The sequence below is a fragment of the Perna viridis genome, chromosome 3 (assembly GCF_037379345.1).
Source record: "Perna viridis isolate PV_CMFRI_1.1 ecotype Kerala chromosome 3, ASM3737934v1, whole genome shotgun sequence".
Lineage (NCBI taxonomy): Eukaryota > Metazoa > Mollusca > Bivalvia > Mytilida > Mytilidae > Perna > Perna viridis.
Genome location: NC_142447.1, coordinates 9,424,900 through 9,444,194, shown reverse-complemented (window position 1 = coordinate 9,444,194; position 19,295 = coordinate 9,424,900). Strand labels below are relative to the sequence as shown.

Sequence of the window (19,295 nt, the reverse complement as noted above, 5' to 3'; positions counted from 1 at the left end):
TACTAAAAATAGAACATAGGGGTCAGATAGTGGTTTTTCGCATATATCTCCTAAACCGTTAGGTTTAGCTGAATTCTGACAGGGTAAAAGTGTTCAGCATGATGAGATCTATCTCTGTTCAAATTTTGGTTTTAATCCGTTAAGCCATGTTGGAGTTACTGCCCTTTTTCAATGATTTTTGCTATTTTTAATGTTATTTCTTTCCAAAATCTTCTCCTCTGACACTATTTGACCAATTGAAACCAAACTTGGTATGAATGTTCCTTGGGGTATCCTGCATAGAACTGATGTGGGGATTTTTGATTCGTCAAAAAACATGGCCACCGTTACTAAAAATAGAACATAGGGGTCAGAGTAGTTTTTCACATATATCTCCAAAACCATTAGGTTTATCCAAATTCTTTCAATAGCTGAAATCATCCATATTATTAGGACTACAAAAGTCTTCAAACTCCTTGTAAGAGTTATTGTCCTTGAAAGGGGAAAAATGACTCTTTTTTTTAAATAGTTTTCAGTTAATGTCTTGAAAACTATGATAGATTAAAAGAAACTTTCAATTGTTGAAAAGATCTTGTGTCTTCTTTAGTCAAAATTGTTGGTTACCTTTTCGTTTAATTTATTGCCTTTGAAAGGCAAAATTCAAGAAGGTGAGTGATTCAGGCTCCTGGGAGTCTCTCGTTTGTCATGCTTGCAGATATATATTTGATATTCCCATGACAAGCTACAGAGAAAATTTGAATATTGTTTTGTTCCATTTAATTTTTGCTGAGTTTTAGCTCTTGAACTAGAAAATTAAAACAAAAGCTCAGTTTTCCACACCTTTTTCTGGTCATGCTTTCAGATATACATTGTACATTTATATTTGGTATGTAGCTTTACCATGACAGGTTTAAATTTGATCCAGTGCATTGATTTTTTTTTTATAATTATGGTCCTTGGGTTTTGATACTTAATGCAGACTGAATTTTTTCTGCACTTTCGTAAGAAGTTTACATTCCTTTCAACAGAAATTTTTCTGAAAATTTCTGAAATACTAAAGCACTTACTATGAAACAATGTACAAGATCAAAATAAACATTTTTGGAGACAATAAATGGGGTAATAATAAAACCACGACAAGATGTATTTGCATTATTTTTTTTTTTTTGAGCTATCACATATTATACAGATTATACAAATAACGTAACAAGAAAACTGTTATTCCAAGATAAAATCAGTAAAATATCAAATTCATTGTTCTCTATCATAATGATAAAATAAAATAGCATCAGCATACTGAAAAAGTCAGAAAATTTCTTAAACGCAAATATTAAAAATATGAAAGTCCATATGAAAAAAAAATTTGGGCACTTCTCTACAAATCAACTACCAAACTGCAAAGACAGATTTAGTACCAAACTTAGGAAATCACAATTATGTTAATACTCACAGATGTTTTTTAACAAATCTTGCATTTGTTTTCAAATTGTTGTGGCTACTTAATAAGTAAAAATGTACCCTCAGGTGATTTTAACAAATCTGTTCCAAAGAAACTAAATAATTGAATAGTTCTGTGTAACTGGTAGAGCATCATTTTTTTAAAAGGAAATAGGAAAATACTACAAGTATGTAACAGTCTTATAAGGCACAAAGACACTTAACTATAGAAATGACATAGAAATTTTCAACTCTGCAAGAACTATCTTAATATTATAAACATTCAAAATTTGTGAACACTGATGTAGGTCTTCAAGAATGACACAATAAAAAGTATAATAAAACCCAAAACCTAAGGGAGAACTTAATGACATATTTCTTAAAATTACACAATAAAATCAATAATGCTGGCTCAGACTAACAATTCTACCCTCCCTACCCAAAACCAAGATGTTTAAAAGTGCAGTGAAACTAGCACCATATAAAGCTAGCACAAAGCTAATCATTAGCAAATGTAGCTAGTTCATAGCTAATTTTAGCACATAAAGCTAGCACATTGCTAATTTTAGCAAAATGCTACCTTAGCTAATGCTACTAGCAAAAAGCTTTTCTTTTTTCCTGTGTAGCTCACACATATCTCAAATTTAATATATTTTCAGTACAAAGCTATGTTCAGAAAATACTGCAATCACAAAATAAATCAGATTTATACAGAAGAACATTGAACCCCATTTGTGGTCAAAATTTACCAGTCCCAACTAGGGTCTCCTAAAATTATCTCTCAAAATTTGAAGATTTGAGGATTACCTCAAATAGAGATTTGAAATCCCAGTAATATCTTTTACCAGATCAAGCACAATTTAACTAACATGATAGACATGCCTTTTGTTTAGGACCCAAAAAATGAACAAAATAAATACAGCAACACCAAAAAAACATTGACAAATCATTCAAGTTTATGAGATTCATTTATTTAACATGGTCATCAGAATGCTACCAAAAAACCAGGAGCTAAAATGTAAACATATATATTCATTCAGAAATGTAGATTTCATAGTTTTATTGTGACAACATATCAAACATAATAAAACCCTAAACCTAACAAATAATGCTGTAATGTATTAGGCCTGGCACAATGAAGACAAAAATACTTAAGTCTTAGAATATTCTTAACTTCAATGGTAATACCAATCAGAGTTGTAGGATTTCATGATGTCACAAATACTGAGAAAATTCTCCGACCTTAAGTAAGTTTTCAAGTTTTATAGCACCAGGGCATAATGAATTTACAAATAGCTACTAATACAAAACATTTCTTTCCTTTAACTTTCAAGTGAAAATCAAACATGAACAAAAAAATGGAAACTTGTAGATATCAGTAAGTGATATGGTACCATAACTTATATGATAATGTATTTTTGGTATAAATAATTAAAATACTGATTGAAAAACATAAATGAAAGCACAATAAATGCAACCTTAACCATCAATGAAATTAGGGAAAACATTACTATTCACTCGGCAAGAGTTCTCATCATCAATTAATATCACAGTTAAAGAGAGGTTGATTTCACGAAAATTCTTAAGGGTAAACTTAATCATAAGTTATGATTTTATTGTAGAAAAACAAGTGTTGTGACGTCGCAATTTATGACTAATTTTACACTTATTTTTTGTGAAATGTACCACAGGTGCTCAACATTTACTCAAAAACATTAAAAAACCTTTAAATCACCTGTATTTCTTTTGGGAATTTATTTAAAGGCCAATATGTTTTTTTTTAACAATTCAACCAGATAAATTCCATAGCTATTGCCCACATAAAGCCCGATCCAAATGGTCACACAAATATTTCAGATCTGTAATCAGCTAGTCAGCACTTGAATCAAAATGTAAAAAAAATAAAAAATAAACAGAAATTGAAAATGAAATATTAAGTTCCTTGACAATAAAACATGATGGTGAACTTAACTATGTCACTTGTGCATGTTTTGCATGATAGAGCTCAAATGATACCTATCTGCTTTTATATCTAATTAAATATCTCAATTACCTGTGAGTTGTTCCTAGTACAGATTACTACTGTACATATTTTTTATCCCACCCACCCCAGGGGTTTGGTTTAGTCAACATTATTTTCTTCTTTACATTCTAGATTGCTTGTTTTACAAATCAGTAGTCTTTTGCAGACAGCAGTAATACCAATAGTATCAGAAGCTTCCACCACAAAAAAAGTTTTTTGTCACTGGAACCAAGGTGAAATCAGAAAATCAAAGGGTTCAAACAGTTTTTGCATTACTTCAAAAGCATTTTAGACTGGTAAAAATGTTCCAAGCTTTTCAAAATGTAAAAGAGTTCCACTAAAATTGTAAAACATTTCTTGAAATGGTTAACAACCTGCTCTTACAATGAATACAAAAATCTCTAGCTACAAATCACTGTGTCAGATGGGGAGTATTACAAACAACAGACATGTGTGTCCATACATAAACATATGACTTCCTTGACCCTGTTTTTTTTAACAATATATCTTCACGTTTTCATTTGAATTTGTAAAGTCTGATTCAGACCATATACATGTATTAAATAACATCTCCATATTTTGGTACATAATTTATGCTTTTAAAAGCAAAACTGAAAAGGAAAAATATAGCATAGAACAATCAACAAAAAGATGACGCTATTGACCTACGAACTCTTACAGTAAACAAAGAGTAAACAAAACATTAAACAGACACTTTTTCTTAAGTTAAAATACTGAAACACTGAGAAAGACCAATTGAGAGTTCTGATACGGATATGTATGTTTCTATTTCTTTAACTGCCATGGCTTCATATCAATTCCTTTACTACTTGGATTATGTTTATACCGACAAGCTTCACCATACATACATCCAGTGGTCCTCCAGAAATAACATTCATCACCATTAACTGGGCCTGACTGTTTCTGGGCCTCTAGCTGCTGAGTCAATGGCGGTGCTGGTTTTGGTTGGGCTCTACAAATAAACATTAAAATTTGTCAACATCTGGATGGCTTAGCATATCATTTAAGTAAACAGATGTACCTAACAAAAATATTTAACCTGAATGGTACAAAAAAGAAATTGTTTTCTGTGCAGTCTTAATTGTAAAATATTCCTTGACAAGCTAAGATAGCAATGGTGACTACTACAGTCCTATTTTAGTTAATCATGCATGTTTTACAAAATCAACAAAAAAGCGGAAATTGGTGAAATAAACATACAGTAAAAAAGGAACCAGAACAGCCAAGATCCAGATTTGAAAATGCTAAATTCTCTTTTTATGCAGATCATGTTTACTTACTACATAGTGCTAGAAAAAATTTAATTACTGCTGGTTTCAAATTCAATTATTCAGAAGAATTCATCAACAGCCCTTTTAACAACTATTAGCAAGATGCCAACAAAAAAGATTTAAGCAGGAAGAAAACCTTAAATTCTTACTAATTTTCACACTTACTAAATAATACCAAAAAAATCAACTAAAACAGAGAACTTTCACTACAAGAAAAACTGCTTCAAACATTAGGTAAAGACTCGAATTCTAATGCTTTACGTTGACTGAAGTAACCATCTCACTGTCAACGCTTGTCAAGGAGTGCTTGAAGTAAACACACTTGTTAATCTAAATGCTGTTTCACAATAAAGAATAATTTTTACCACGAACAATATGAACTAACATTACTATAAACAAGCTCACAAAGACCTTCAAGTGGACTTACATAATATAAAACCTTTCAGTTGAATCCCCTAACATTATTCGTCTTCATTTATGTGCATCTACACATCTATATATAATGCCCTTCTTTCTTGTGAAGTTCATTAACCAACATTAAGTTGCATGCATTGTTGTGCTAGGCATATCCCACTCATACATGAAGTTTATACCTGACACTAGTGACAGCAACAAAAATCACTTATATCATAAGCCCCATTTATATAAGTTGAATCAATTCATCCATTAAGAGCAGAAATTTTTCTGATAAAAATTTTCTTGATCATTCAGTATACCATATATACTTCCCTGTAAGTGGGATTTGGGGCTTAATCTTTAACTGCTGGAAAGGGTTCCAACTTACACAAGAGACTAAGCTAATGAAAAAAGATTTTCAGCTTGAAAATATCAAAAGCTTGATAATTGACATGGGCATGAACAGCCAGACCAGCGCCATTTACCTAAATGTAAAATCTGAAAACTCAGTTTTAGGAAGACTATCTTTATCTTCCACCATTTACAGCTAAAATATGATATAGTAAAAGAACATTTACTATCTAGTATTTATTTTGCCACAATACCGGCATTTTATGATTATATTTGCATTTCCCACTCATAACTTTGGTGTACTGGTTTTGACCTGTGTACACTCATATAGCCAAAAACCCAAAGGTGTAATAGAAACATAACCCAATAACATACCATAATTTGTGACAAAAGTAATCAATATTTTAGTTGGTTAAGACAATTTTCTTTTTCCTTACAATAAATTTTGTTAACTTACTGAATTGTCTTCAAAAATGAGTTGTTAGAGTATCATAACGATTCTCTTTTATTCTATGTTGTTCCCTATATTTATGATTTTAATTTGGGTTATTGGTTGTACCAAATTTACAATGAATGAAAATATGGCCATATTAAAACAATATACAATTTAATTACTCACTACTATAAAAACAACTAAAGTCTGGCTTGTAACTATTTATCTCAAGATTTATTGAAGTTATCAAAACAACAGGTATACTCATTGTAATAAAGGAATTTTAGCAATGCAGCTGTAAAATCAGTCTGACCTGTAAGCGGGTCAAGGCTAGGTTCCAGAAATTTTGGACTGAAAAGGGGGTCCAACATATAGGCGGGTTGACTTTTACTTGAGTATATACGACAGTAATGTGGGACAACAGCCAAAATCACTTACAATGTATGTCCTACCATTATAAAGCAACAAACCAAATTTGAAATCAATCCATCCATTGGAAGCCAAGATAACTGCAACAAAATCTGGACGGACAGATAGGGTGATTTCAATATACCACCCACTCGTTGCGTAGCAGCTAAGGTGGAGTTGCACTTATTAGATTTAAACTTGTAAAACCTTTATGTTGTATATCTCACTTTGCTGGAATTGGGCAATAAATATCTTCCTTCCTGCACATCTACAGGAGACAAAAATCTTCTTATACAACGTCATATTAATCTGTAGAGCTGCACTAACAAGGTTTTAACACGTAAAAATCCTGAAACAGGATTATTTCCCTTTGGAGTCCTCCAATCATTACATTATTTCATACACATATGTATATGATACCCAACCTCCCTTTAAAATTTTATCAACATCCCTTGTGTGGTTTAGGAAGAGTTGGGTAGACAGACAGGTTGATATACACCTACAAACCATGTAGAGAGGGGTATCACGAACATCAGTATTGCAAAGAAGTCACAACTGTTGCGTGAGACTATATTACCGAAGTTGCATAAATACAACTGTTACCTAAAGACATGGACAAATGCACAAGTAAAAAGAATTAAGATTTGAACACAACCTCATTTTCATTTACAAAGAGGCGAGATCCTTTAATAATAAAACCTTGTACTACCAGCTTAAATTTCTATCAGTAAATAAATTCACTTACCTTGGTTGTGTTTTTGATTTTTGCAATATAATAGTTCCATGGGGATTAGCTTTACGTATTGTAGTACTGCCATTTCCATTTACTATAGGGTTGTCTGGAAATTTTATCAATAATTTTTGACCACCACATTCAAAGCCCTGGAAAAAAGGTTTAAATGAAGAATTTCATCACTTAGATACATGTAGCTCATTGGAAAAAATTATATCATATACAAAACCGATTTCTTTCCTTAAAACTATAGAATGTATGGTTTTTCTCCACACTTGGTATAACTTTGTTACTTTTTCTACTTCAGTGAAAAGAACAGCTAGCGTATCTAGAAATGCATGATCTTTTTTTTTTTTTTTTTTTTTTTGGTTAGTCATAGTACATTCTTTTATTATACAACTGAAACCAAAAATTTTAGACATCTTGACAAAGTAGAGAAACCAAGTCTTTCAATGTCAACAGTAAATTGTTATCCTGATCAACAATGGAAAAGAATTATTCTTCACTTTTTAGGACATTCAAACAAGATTTATAAGTAAAATTTTCAACAAAAATAGCAAAAGCCAATTTTTGATGTTACATTTGTAATTTATGTTAGAAAACGTACATGCAAACAGTAGATTTTAAAAGACATTTTTCCTGTGTAATAAATTTTCCCACAGGATAAAACATTCATGGCAGTTATGACAATTACCTGTAAATGTGTCATGGCTTTTCCTGCTGATTCCTTTGTGGTATAATTTATAAAAGCACAGTATTTTTCTGGTAAACAACGAACACTTGTTACATTGCCATACCTGAAATTGAAGTGACATTCAAAATTAGAAGCAAATTTGTAATACCTTTTTTCCTTCAATAAAAACTGATTATTTTTCTCACTTTATAATTTAGTGATTAGTATGCCAATTCAGAACACTCTGTTGATGAAATTCCATTGTATAAATTACAAGAGTCATGAAATGTTGTACTGTGATGTCACAAAAATATCATTTTTACAAAGCTAAGAATAGGACTATCCTTGTCCCCTTAGTGAGAAATAAGAATCCTTTTGGAAGTCAACAGTATTTTAGGATGTTCAAAAACACAAGTCATTGGAATAATACCATTAATATGAGCAAGTAAATGCATCAAGAAACTATTTTAAGTGTCTCCAAGTCACAGTTTATTGCATCTACATTTACCTATTACCTTTGATTGACATGTATGTTAAGTTTATCATTTTTACTATAAATGCATACTTAACTCCAATTAGTTCTACTTACCGTGAAAAAATTTTAAATAATTTTTTATCATCCACTTTATCTGGAAGAACATTACCAACCCACAAAGCTGTAAGCCCTTCTGGATTTTTGGCACTGTAAAATATTAAAATAAAATAAAGATAAAATAAGACAAGACACAAAAACCCTTTTTATTTATTCTCTAAATAAAAGAGTAGTTACAACAAAGTTTTACTAAAACCAATTTTATAAAATCTTTATAACTTTATCATTCATTAAAGCAATAAGTTATAACAAAAGGTAATATCAACTAATGCTATTTATAAAATATATACTTACTCCATTTTTGTATCTTTCTGCTTGGGGGAGAGGTTTACTTTTTGAGTGATTGGTGAAAACCCTGACTCATCATCAGAGACATAAACTTCACCTCCTAAAACATTTTCAGCTGAAAAAGAAATTTAAAAAAGAACATTAAATATTCACTAATAATTGCTTCATCAATTCTTTGAAGTTAAAATGTTAAATTCAATTATCTTTCACAGAATAAATTTGAAAAGGAAAAAGTAATCGTGTCCTTCAACATAGATATGTATATTGATTCTTACGACAATGGAATAATAGTATTGAATATGATATCTCTTAATTCCCTTTCTCCCAAGACATACATAAATAGTTTATAACTCAACGTAACACTATTTATAACCAACAGAAGCAATTCTACAACAACAAGAAATTTCTACAACATAAGTGAAGGAACCATTAACATCTACGAAAAAAATTCTCCTGAATTGCCATTATTCTTTTAAATAATAATAAAGATATAATGAGGGAAAAATAATTGTAGGCTTACTGAATACAGTGATTCAGATGTAAGCAGTCTTCTAAAATAGTAGACTGGAGGTGATTCATGCATGTCAAAATTCAAAAAACTAAATTCACATTTGCTTTTTAATTATAAGCAAGTTACAGATCACATAACCAGTCTTAGTTCATCATTTGGTTGCTGAACTCATGAAATAAATATCATATAGATAGTTTATGAAATGGGCACTCTGTAAGAGTTATCATTCTTGCTTTGGTTGATTAAAGTGGGAAATGAATGTATGATTTCTCTTAATTATAGTTATGTAAATAGTGAGTATGTAGATGGAAAAAGTATTGTTTGTTCAGCGTCCATGAATTGACTCTACAACTGGTAGTTTTATAAGGAGTGGTATTCAAAAGTATGTGTGAATACATACCAACACCAGCTAATAAATTATCCAAAGCTGATTGTACAGTACCATACTGTTTTATTGCTGCCTCAGACTGTGCTTTTGAAAAACCCATTTCCTGAAATGTATGATAAATGCACATAAACTGTCATACAAAAAATTAAGATAGAGGGTAGAGGTTTTTTTCTTTCAGTGCAGGCTTAGGGAATTGGATCTAAATGTTTTCAGAATTGCAGAAAATTTGTCATAGTAAAGGTTGACAACAAGGAAAAATAAATTGATCCGCTTTAACAGAAACACTCATTTTTTACCCTTACAGAGAAATGAAGCCACTACAGAGATGGGTAAAACAACATAGATACTTACAGTTATTTGTGAAGTTCTGACTCTTTTAAGTTCCTGAACAGCATCTTCACAATTTTTATCTAATTTTAAAACTTGAGAAAAAGCATCTTCTGCTTCTGAAAATTTCTGAAAAGAAAAAAAAATTGTCAATACTTTCTTTAATCCTCACACTTATGGCATACTCCTGCTTCTATTAATACAAACGTATCAGTAGTAAGACTTGAAACAGTATTTTTTTATTTCAGATTCTTCAGCAACATGGACAGATTCACATGTATATGCAATTAGATTTGCACTGTCAGACCTGATTTTACAAGGTCATCAAACAAAGCAGAAATTGGCAAAATATGAAGTAAAAACACAGGTAAAAAAGGAATCACAAGGGTAAAATCCAGATCTGAACAAGCAGAAGAAAATTAGGTCTGCAACATAAACACACAGAAATCCCCATAAGACCTACCCGTAATCCTGCTAAAGCTCTTCCTTTCCTAAAATATCCTTTAGGCCACTTGTCTGCTAAATTTATAGCTTTTTCTGCATCTTTCAATGCCCTACAATAGAAATGATTAAACTGCTAACACTAATATTCATATCTGCATTCAACAATGTTATTATGTGTAATTTTTGCAAAATATTTTGTACGAGTCCATGTTGTCCAGGCTTTTTAGGCTAAAAACCACTAATTCCACTTCCCATAGGCTTCTATGCTAATTTCACAATATTCAATGGCTTCTCTGGATTTTACCTTAACTTTAACCTGCAGAGGACTATATATCAGCATGATTCTACATATGTCAGCTCACAATCCTCAGAATGGCATGTGGGGTTAGCAGACTTGCAGTGCACTACTGGCCACCGGAAGTGAAGGGTCTATAAATAGCATGGGAAATCCCAGTGTTTACACAAGATAGGGGTATATTTAAAAATCATTATGGAGATTAGGCTTCACATCACAAGAAGCAAAATGCACCTATAAAATGTACAGAAATGTTTTTCCTTTCAGAAACTGTTTAAATTTTTTAAATAAGATGAGAACTTTTTTCACAGCACTATGAGGAACAGGGGTAATTTCTGCGTAGGACTATTTTTGCGTACGTTCCAAATGCTCATTGGTTGAATTGGTGGTCTGTAACCTAAAGAGTCACTTTTTGTCTTAGAAAAAATAAATAACTATACAGGTATCTTCCTACACACATACTGAATGCATTTGCAAAGTTTCAGTGAAATGTGACAAGCACTTTTTCAAATATTTGATTTTTAAATATAGGGTAACCAAGTTGGGCGAGCAAAAAAGTGACAATATTCTACCATACTTAAATGCATTAAATATTTGCAAAGAACTTTTTCTGACTTTTCAAATAAAAAATATCAATCACAACTTGCTTTTTAACAATATTAATGAAGAAATAGTTTTAAAAGTAATCATTTTCTGAGAAATTGGTCTATTTTTAAAAATTTATTTCTGACATGCCTCCCCCTTTTTCTTGATCACATGTCAAAAATCCTAAATCCTTAAATTTTCACAAAAGGTGATATATTTGGCTTTAAATTTGTAAATACAGTGTTTTCACATTAAAACATGACCAGTAAAGGGCACCTAAAGCAAAAAAAGTACTCAATAATGGATTTTCCATGTTGCCATAGGGGAATGCTTATATGGCCTTAACCGCAGTAATGAAAGTGAGTTTTTCCTCATTTCTAACCTAATTTTTGCTCAAATCTACACAAAACTTTATTTCAAGTGCTTATTACCACCATATTTAGGTAAATATAGCACTCAAAGTTTAATATTTGATACTTTTACTAAATTTTCTACACTTTTTACAAGATAGGACATAAAAATCAGCCAAAAAGACCAATTTTCCATAATTTGGACCTATAACTTAAAAAAATGCATATTTTGAAGGATTTTTGTAGTGTATTCCTCTCATGGCAAAGTTAACAAGATTTTCAAGTAGTTTAAAGCTATTTCAAGAAACTTTTCATTTTGCCATGGCTTCAGCTTAAGGCTAAAAACCACTAATTCCACTTCCCATAGGCTTCTATGCTAATTTCACTATATTCAATGGCTTCTCTGGACTTTACCTTAACTTTAACCTGCAGAGGACTATATATCAGCATGATTCTACATATGTCAGCTCACAATCCTCAGAATGGCATGTGGGGTTAGCAGACTTGCAGTGCAGTACTGGTCACCGGAAGTGAAGGGTCTATAAATAGCATGGGAAATCCCAGTGTTTTCACAAGATAGGGGTATATTTAAAAATCATTATGGAGATTAGGCTTCACATCACAAGAAGCAAAATGCACCTATAAAATGTACAGAAATGTTTTTCCTTTCAGAAACTGTTTAAATTTTTTAAATAAGATGAGAACTTTTTTCACAGCACTATGAGGAACAGGGGTAATTTCTGCGTAGGACTATTTTTGCGTACGTTCTAAATGCTCATTGGTTGAATTGGTGGTCTGTAACCTAAATTTATTAAAGTGAAGCCAAACCCTATTGACTTCAAATTTAGTTCACTTTGGACAGATGTTTGGTTAATCAAGGTTCAAATACATTTAAATTGATACGAAGGGACTTTGGCTTGATGTATTGTCAAAACCTAGAAAAATATTTATTGAAATGAATGATGTTATTCTTGAAACTGTTGCTGTGTCAAAACTCCTAGGAGTTAATATAGATTTTTCTTTGACATGGTCTTATCATATAGATGTTTTAACTAAGAAAATTTTTTTAAAAATGTGTGTGTTACGTAGATTAAAAATTTTATGTCTAGTAATACTTTACGTAGTGTTTTCCCAAGGAATTTATAAAGGCATGGTTATTTAAGTATTCTGAGGGCACTCAACCATCACAGAGGGTTTCATTGAGGGCACCTCACCTTGACACTAGGGAAATTTATCTACTGAAATCTGCAATAAACATCCTTCACCCTAGTATAGTATAGTAAAAGTATCATAAATGGGTGTCAATACAACAGGAGACATGTAAATTAGTTACCAATAGTTAAATTAATCTTATACCTTGAAATTTAGGTTTGGCCACCTAGGGCATATTGTAAAATTCATGACAAGGGCAGCATGTACAGAAATGTTTTTCCTTTCAGAAACTGTTTAAATTTTTTAAATAAGATGAGAACTTTTTTCACAAATTTGGCTAAAAAATGCTAGAAGATGAAGGCATGGTGCAGCGCCATGCTAAATTGGTCTAGGGAAACCTCTATTTACTTAAGGTTTGTATCTGTAATTTTTCCTTATTTCAATTACTGTTGTACTATCTGGTCTAGTGCAAAAAAATGTTGCTAATATCGATAAGATTTTTAAACTTCAAAAAAGAGCAGCGCGGATAATTTTAATAAGCTAAATATCATTACTCCATCTCTTGTATTTTTCAACATACTTAATTCAATGGGTGGCTATGGCTGATTATTTTTATGTAGAAAGGCAATATTAGTTTTCAAGTCCATAAGTCTATTGGTTCCAGAATATTTAAATGTATTTAGATATATTCATCAAGTTAATGTGAGATCCACCAGACAGAGCAATCACAATTTATTGTATGTTCCATAATGTAGAACAGAGTACTATAAGCCATCTTTCATTATATCTAGTATCTATCTGTGGAACGAGCTAAGTGATGATTAAAATAAATTGTACAACTGTAGAATCTTTCAAAAAGTCATATTTAGAACAGTACTTTGCTTCATTAAAGTGTATATCACCTGTATCATTTTTTAGTAATATTATCATACAATTTTATTTTGCTTACTGTCAATTTTGTAATTTATGTTGTAAATATGTATACATTGCAGGACCATATTGTAAACTAGTTATGAAACTAAATAGGTCATCCTGTTTAAATAAAGAATATTATAATTATTATTATTACAAGTTGTTGGACTGTTCAGGGTTCAGTTTATACAGGATTTACTGTACTAGACTAACAAGAAATCTGTGAGTGACAGCCCCACTTCCAATCATGATACAAGGAAACCAAGTATTATTGGCAAATAAGTTGTACCTTATTTTCCAGACTATAAGTCGATACTTTTTTTCAACAAAGTGTCAGCCTGGACTTATCAACCACTTTGACTTATATAAGGATTTTTTCAAGAAAAAATTTTCATCTTCAATGCATTTCGTTAGATTTGCTTTCATTCAAAATTTTGGGTCAACTGCAATCAACAAAAGCCGTCACTCAAACAGTCATACCAGCGATCAAACTCAAAGATCATTGATTGGTACCGCTATCCTTTATGAATGAATACGACAATATTAATAAAAGCTTTGAAACTGTTGAAATACATAAATAAACTCTAGAAGATACATTAACAAAGCTCTTTTTTAACTTGAAAGACAATATCGAGTTATCAATCCTTTAATATGCAATTTATACCCATTTATGGTACTTCACAACACATTCGCACGTGGCTCAAATTATAATCAGTTAAGGTGTTATCTAAATGGCTTATTGCAACCAAATTTGCAGGTAACATTTTTTTTTATTGTATTTTGAAATACCCGGTAATATTGTCTATTGTTTGTTTGTTTGTTGGGGTTTAACGTCCGAGCAGCAATATTTCAGCTACATTCAGACAATGAACATGAAATGGATGATAAAATGAACATGAAATGAAAAAAAGAAAGAATGGGTCACAAGGATAATAGGGTCGACAAATTTTGATTGCCACTGGAAAAAGGGGGGGATGGGTAAGGTCGGGCAATTTAGCCTCCTGTGGCGGAGCGCAAAGGTTCCTACTCCTATCGAATACCACAGCAGGGTTCTTTAACATGCGAGGAACGTGGCTTCTTTCCCAACACGGTGCACCACTATGGTTTGCGGTCAGGTTTTCCGTATTATAGCCTGACAACCCCAGCATGTAACACGCCAGGGGTACCCCATTCCACCACCTGGGGCACACATCCCAGTTGCTCTGTGGGCAGAGTGCCTAGCCCCCGGCTAGGTTTCTGAGCACTATTTAGTCGCCTTATACGACAAGCTTAGCGCTGCTGCAGGCCTATTCTTTTAACACCCGGACCTGCACGGGGCTATTGTCTATTAATTACTGCTAGTAATTATGACCTATTTATCAAACTAATTTCCCCTAATTTTACACACGAGTGCCAATGCTTGACATGTTCACAATTTCATGCACATGATAATCTAAGGCTTCAGGGCAATTGACATGCAATTCAATAAAAATAATTGAACTAGCAGACAAAGTACACTTTAACAAACATACAAATATCAATTTAATTAAAAATTACTATACAAAGTAACATCGCTGAAATAATATGCAGTGAAAATTAAACTGCTCAACTCGGATCTCCACTGACACCTACGATACAAATGCATACATCTGACCCTCGACTTATCTAGCAAATTCGACTTATCTATGTTTTTTCGTAGATTTTAGTCAAAAGTAGGCAATTTGACTTATACTCCACATGGACTTATAGTCCAGAAAATATGGTAGATGTCAATTGAGTACAAAAAAGCATCCTATGATACAACACCCCTATAAGAAGCTTAGTACTATATATCAGTAAGCTGTAATTAAAAATTTTGGGGGAGGGGCAAACAGAAAGCAAGTGTTACACAAATACGAAAACTCATTCTACAATTCTGTACACCAATATGAAACTTTGTACAAAATATCAACAGCCTGTGATTTACAGAAGCTGAAAATTTTATTACGAACAATTTTTGACAAAAATGATGAGCACAGGTACAGAAAGATACCCCCTCTCCAATGGAGCTTGGATAAAAAAAAATACATGATTCATTTTTCATTTACTGATTATATAAGGAAGATTCTTAGAAATTTCTGAAATAGTCTTATGAATAAACGAAAGTTTACCTTTCATACTGTTGAGTTCTATCATAACAATAAGATCTATTTCCAAAAAATCTGAAATAAAAATATGTGACCAGTGAGCCATGAAAAGGAATGAAATAAAGCTTCAATAATAGACAGGCTACTATCAAAAACAACCTGTCTATGTTTAAAAGATGAAATCTTTCAAAGAGTCAAAAATTTCCCTCATTGCCATCAGGTACGAACAGGTTTTTTGCTAAGCAATGTTCTATTTATGATTCTCGTTTTTTTTTTTTTTTTGTTTTGTTTTTTTTTCAGAGCAATACATGTTCATTCATATTTTTCAAATCTACAACTGATGACACCAGTTGTGATGTCTTTGATAACAAAAAAACATTTTAAATAATATTTTAAGCTTTGCTATACAATGACAAGGTTATTGTATGGATATTCAAAAATTCTGAAAAATTACTACTCAAAACATAAATATTGCACTTACAAGCTCAAGCTATTTTCTGATTTATTCATGCAATAGGCCTAGATTTTTTACAGCTTACCTAAAATCTCTAGGGTCTAATTTTATAGCTTCAGAAAAAAGTTCTATAGCTGCAGTATAGTGACCTTGTTGTGCCATTTCATTGCCTTTAACTGAAATAATGAATTTTGCTTCAATGTAATTACAGAACCATTAACTGCGAAGAGTCATTATTTGTACATCAAACATTTACACCAATACCTTCTTAATATGGATACTCAAAAGAATATCCATAGTTTAAAAACACTGAACTTGGCCAATCCTCATATATAGTTTAGCATTGCAAAGAAGATTCTTTTCATCTTAAGTCAGCTTTGAGATCTGATTTTTTTTCTCCATTTATTGAAAAAACAATTACAAACCATGTATAATACAGCTTTTCAGTTTTTCTCTTCACTTTTTAAGTGGTTATCATCCCATAAAAATGGCTTTAAGTTTCATAATGAGTTGTACTTACTGGCTAACTGTCTACTTCGTAAAACCACAGGGTCAAGGTCATCTTGATCCTCTTCAGAGTTATCTCCCCCTCCTCGTCTGTCTTTTGGTCCATCTGATGAGGTTTGTTTGTTTTTCTTTTTGTTTTTAACTTTAGTAAAAAATGCTGAATTCTGATCAAAATCCTGAATAGGCAAATACAGAACGGTATTTTAACTATAGAAAAACAGATTTGTTATGCAATATACAAATCATGTATTTACATCCTATTGTGTTAATGAAAATGGATGTACACTCAGACACTTTCAACTGTTTTGTAGATGACTTCATATCATATCTTATATATTCTTGTCAATATAACTACAATTTGTTTTGTTTTTATATTTCTATCATAACTATCCTACATTCTGGGCAATGGTAACCCTTAAAAAAACACGTAAAAATAAACTTACAGCTCCATCTGAAGATGAATCAGAATCTCTGAAAAACAACATAAGTACCTTTTATGTATGATCAGAACAAGAAAGATCAGTATATTTCACGGTTTAATATTACTATTTGTCGAAAGACGAGAAATTAAATATATTTATCTTAATGTCGACAGGCTCTAAAACAAAATATATTTTAACCCTAAATACTACTATGATAAGAACTTCTCTACTATTCAACACTTAATATCAACTGATCAGTGTAATGCAGAATATTTACAAACTTCCTAATTTTCTTGTTATCTAAGCTCTTACAGATCTATCAATAATTTTACAAGTAAAAAACCTTTATCAAATCAGTATTTTATTTTAAAAGTACAAAATATACAATACTTACTTTTTTTCCACCTTTTTACTGGATTTATTACTTTTCTCATTTATTTCTATAGTATCCTTTAATTTTATTTTTTGTGTATTCTGTGATACTTTTTCATCCTAAAAAAAGAGAAGAAAAACATTGACAAGATTAATCCTATATAATCAAGTTTCTCAGTAATATTCTTTATAATGTTTGTTTAAGGTAAACAGACAGACAGAAAAGAATCTTGTTACTCATTTGATTAAATATCTTTTTTGGTGTATAAACTTGACTGTCTCATTCATAAATTTATAAAAAGTACTTATATCATATGTTTTTAAATGTAATGCCATTTTTAGTAATGGTGACTTTGGCCTTTGTCTTCAAAATCATGAGGAGTATAGCCTCTATTGGTGCATCATGTAATTAACTTTTATCAAAGTCAAACCTAAGTCCTTTTCACTATTTATTTGTGAAAGGAGAAATGAATCAATAGAAGCCAACATATATAGTGTTTATTTTTACCAAGGCAGGGATAGGTAATCCAGTTTAATTACTACGAAATATTTGGTAAGATAAGAAATTAATACTAGCTTCCACTTTTTCTTGTTTCTTTTTCTCTCTTCTTCTCTGTAATGCAAGAAAACTGGCTCATTATTAGTTAAATTACTTCCAACTGTTGGTTTCATTTTCTTAGATACAATTATAAGTTGTTAAATATATCACATACATTAAAACTGGCCAGAGAGCTGGACATTTGAATAGGTAGCAGCGTAACTGTAGCATTTGATGTCTTTCAGTTTCTATGTGATAGAGTTTCTATAATGCCATCAGCAGTGATCATCAGTCAGAAAAAAATCAGAAACAAATCATCCTGTTATCAAACTTCTGAGATATTATACATAAATTATGAAATGTACTCAGACATATAACTTCACTAGTATCAATTTAATATTATGACATTCTTTAGTTTCAACAGGACTGATGTGAAATTAAGGATGATTTTTAGTTTTTGACCAGGTTCTGCAAAATGACCAACTTTGGGTCAGTTCATGTTTTATGAACCGTGAAGCAGTTAATGAACAAGTGTGTACTGCCCCACAGTTGTTAATATGAGCATAACTTAAAAAAAACAAAAACAATCCTAATAATTTTATTTCTAACTGAAAAAAAGTCAAAATTTAGGATTTGCCTTGCCCCGATGAGAAATAAACAATCAAATTATTGACAAACAAATAGCTTAATTCGTCCCTTTATACGACAACTCTGAGTTGTCTAAAAATATTACTAGTAAAAGGGCAAAGGTAAGACATGGCACTGTATCATGTTCAAGTGCCATTTTTCATCTCACCTGGCCTTGAGTCAGGTGAGCTTATGTCATCACTTGGTGTCCATTGTTGTCGTGAACTATTTTTCAAACATCTTTTCCCCTGAAACTACTGAATGGATTCGGATGAAACTTACTGTATAGAATTCAAAGAAAGTTGGTGTGATTGTTTCTTTGAGTATCCAGCACAAACTAAACCATTTTGATTTTTCATTTGTGAAAAAACATGGCTGCTATCAATAAAATAGAACATAGGGATCAGACAGCAGTTTTTTGCACATATCCCCAAATCCATTAGGTTTCACGAAATACTGACATTGAGGTTAAAGTGCTCAGTATGACGAGATCTAGCAGAGGTCAAATTTCGGTGAAAATATGTTGACCCATATTGGAGTTATTATCCATTATGGACATTTTTGTTGTTGTTGTTATTTGTGATGTTTTGACTTTAAAAATCTTCTTCTCAAAAACTAATGTACGCAATTAAATGAAAGTTGGTATGGTTGTACCTTATGGTATCAAAATGACCATTGGGAATTTTTTCCAAGAAAAAACA

The 19,295-nt window shown here is 31.5% G+C and overlaps 1 protein-coding gene across 2 annotated transcripts in view; it reads right to left on the bottom strand.

Annotated features, from left to right (window-relative positions):
- Positions 1–1,123: 1,123 nt before the first annotated feature.
- Positions 1,124–19,295, bottom strand: part of LOC148620939 (uncharacterized) — a 30,861-nt gene continuing 12,689 nt past the window's right edge. For both annotated transcript variants that reach the window (XM_088574841.1, XM_088574840.1), the window contains exons 8-21: positions 18,007–18,042; positions 17,452–17,549; positions 17,079–17,106; positions 16,649–16,811; positions 16,214–16,304; positions 15,699–15,749; positions 10,295–10,385; positions 9,856–9,960; positions 9,517–9,607; positions 8,612–8,720; positions 8,315–8,407; positions 7,747–7,849; positions 7,065–7,201; positions 1,124–4,412 (exon numbers count right to left, since the gene is read on the bottom strand). In XM_088574841.1, the coding sequence (XP_088430967.1) occupies positions 4,226–4,412; positions 7,065–7,201; positions 7,747–7,849; positions 8,315–8,407; positions 8,612–8,720; positions 9,517–9,607; positions 9,856–9,960; positions 10,295–10,385; positions 15,699–15,749; positions 16,214–16,304; positions 16,649–16,811; positions 17,079–17,106; positions 17,452–17,549; positions 18,007–18,042 (1,383 nt within the window). In that variant the 3' untranslated portion in view covers positions 1,124–4,225. The remainder of the gene's footprint in view (positions 4,413–7,064; positions 7,202–7,746; positions 7,850–8,314; positions 8,408–8,611; positions 8,721–9,516; positions 9,608–9,855; positions 9,961–10,294; positions 10,386–15,698; positions 15,750–16,213; positions 16,305–16,648; positions 16,812–17,078; positions 17,107–17,451; positions 17,550–18,006; positions 18,043–19,295) is intronic.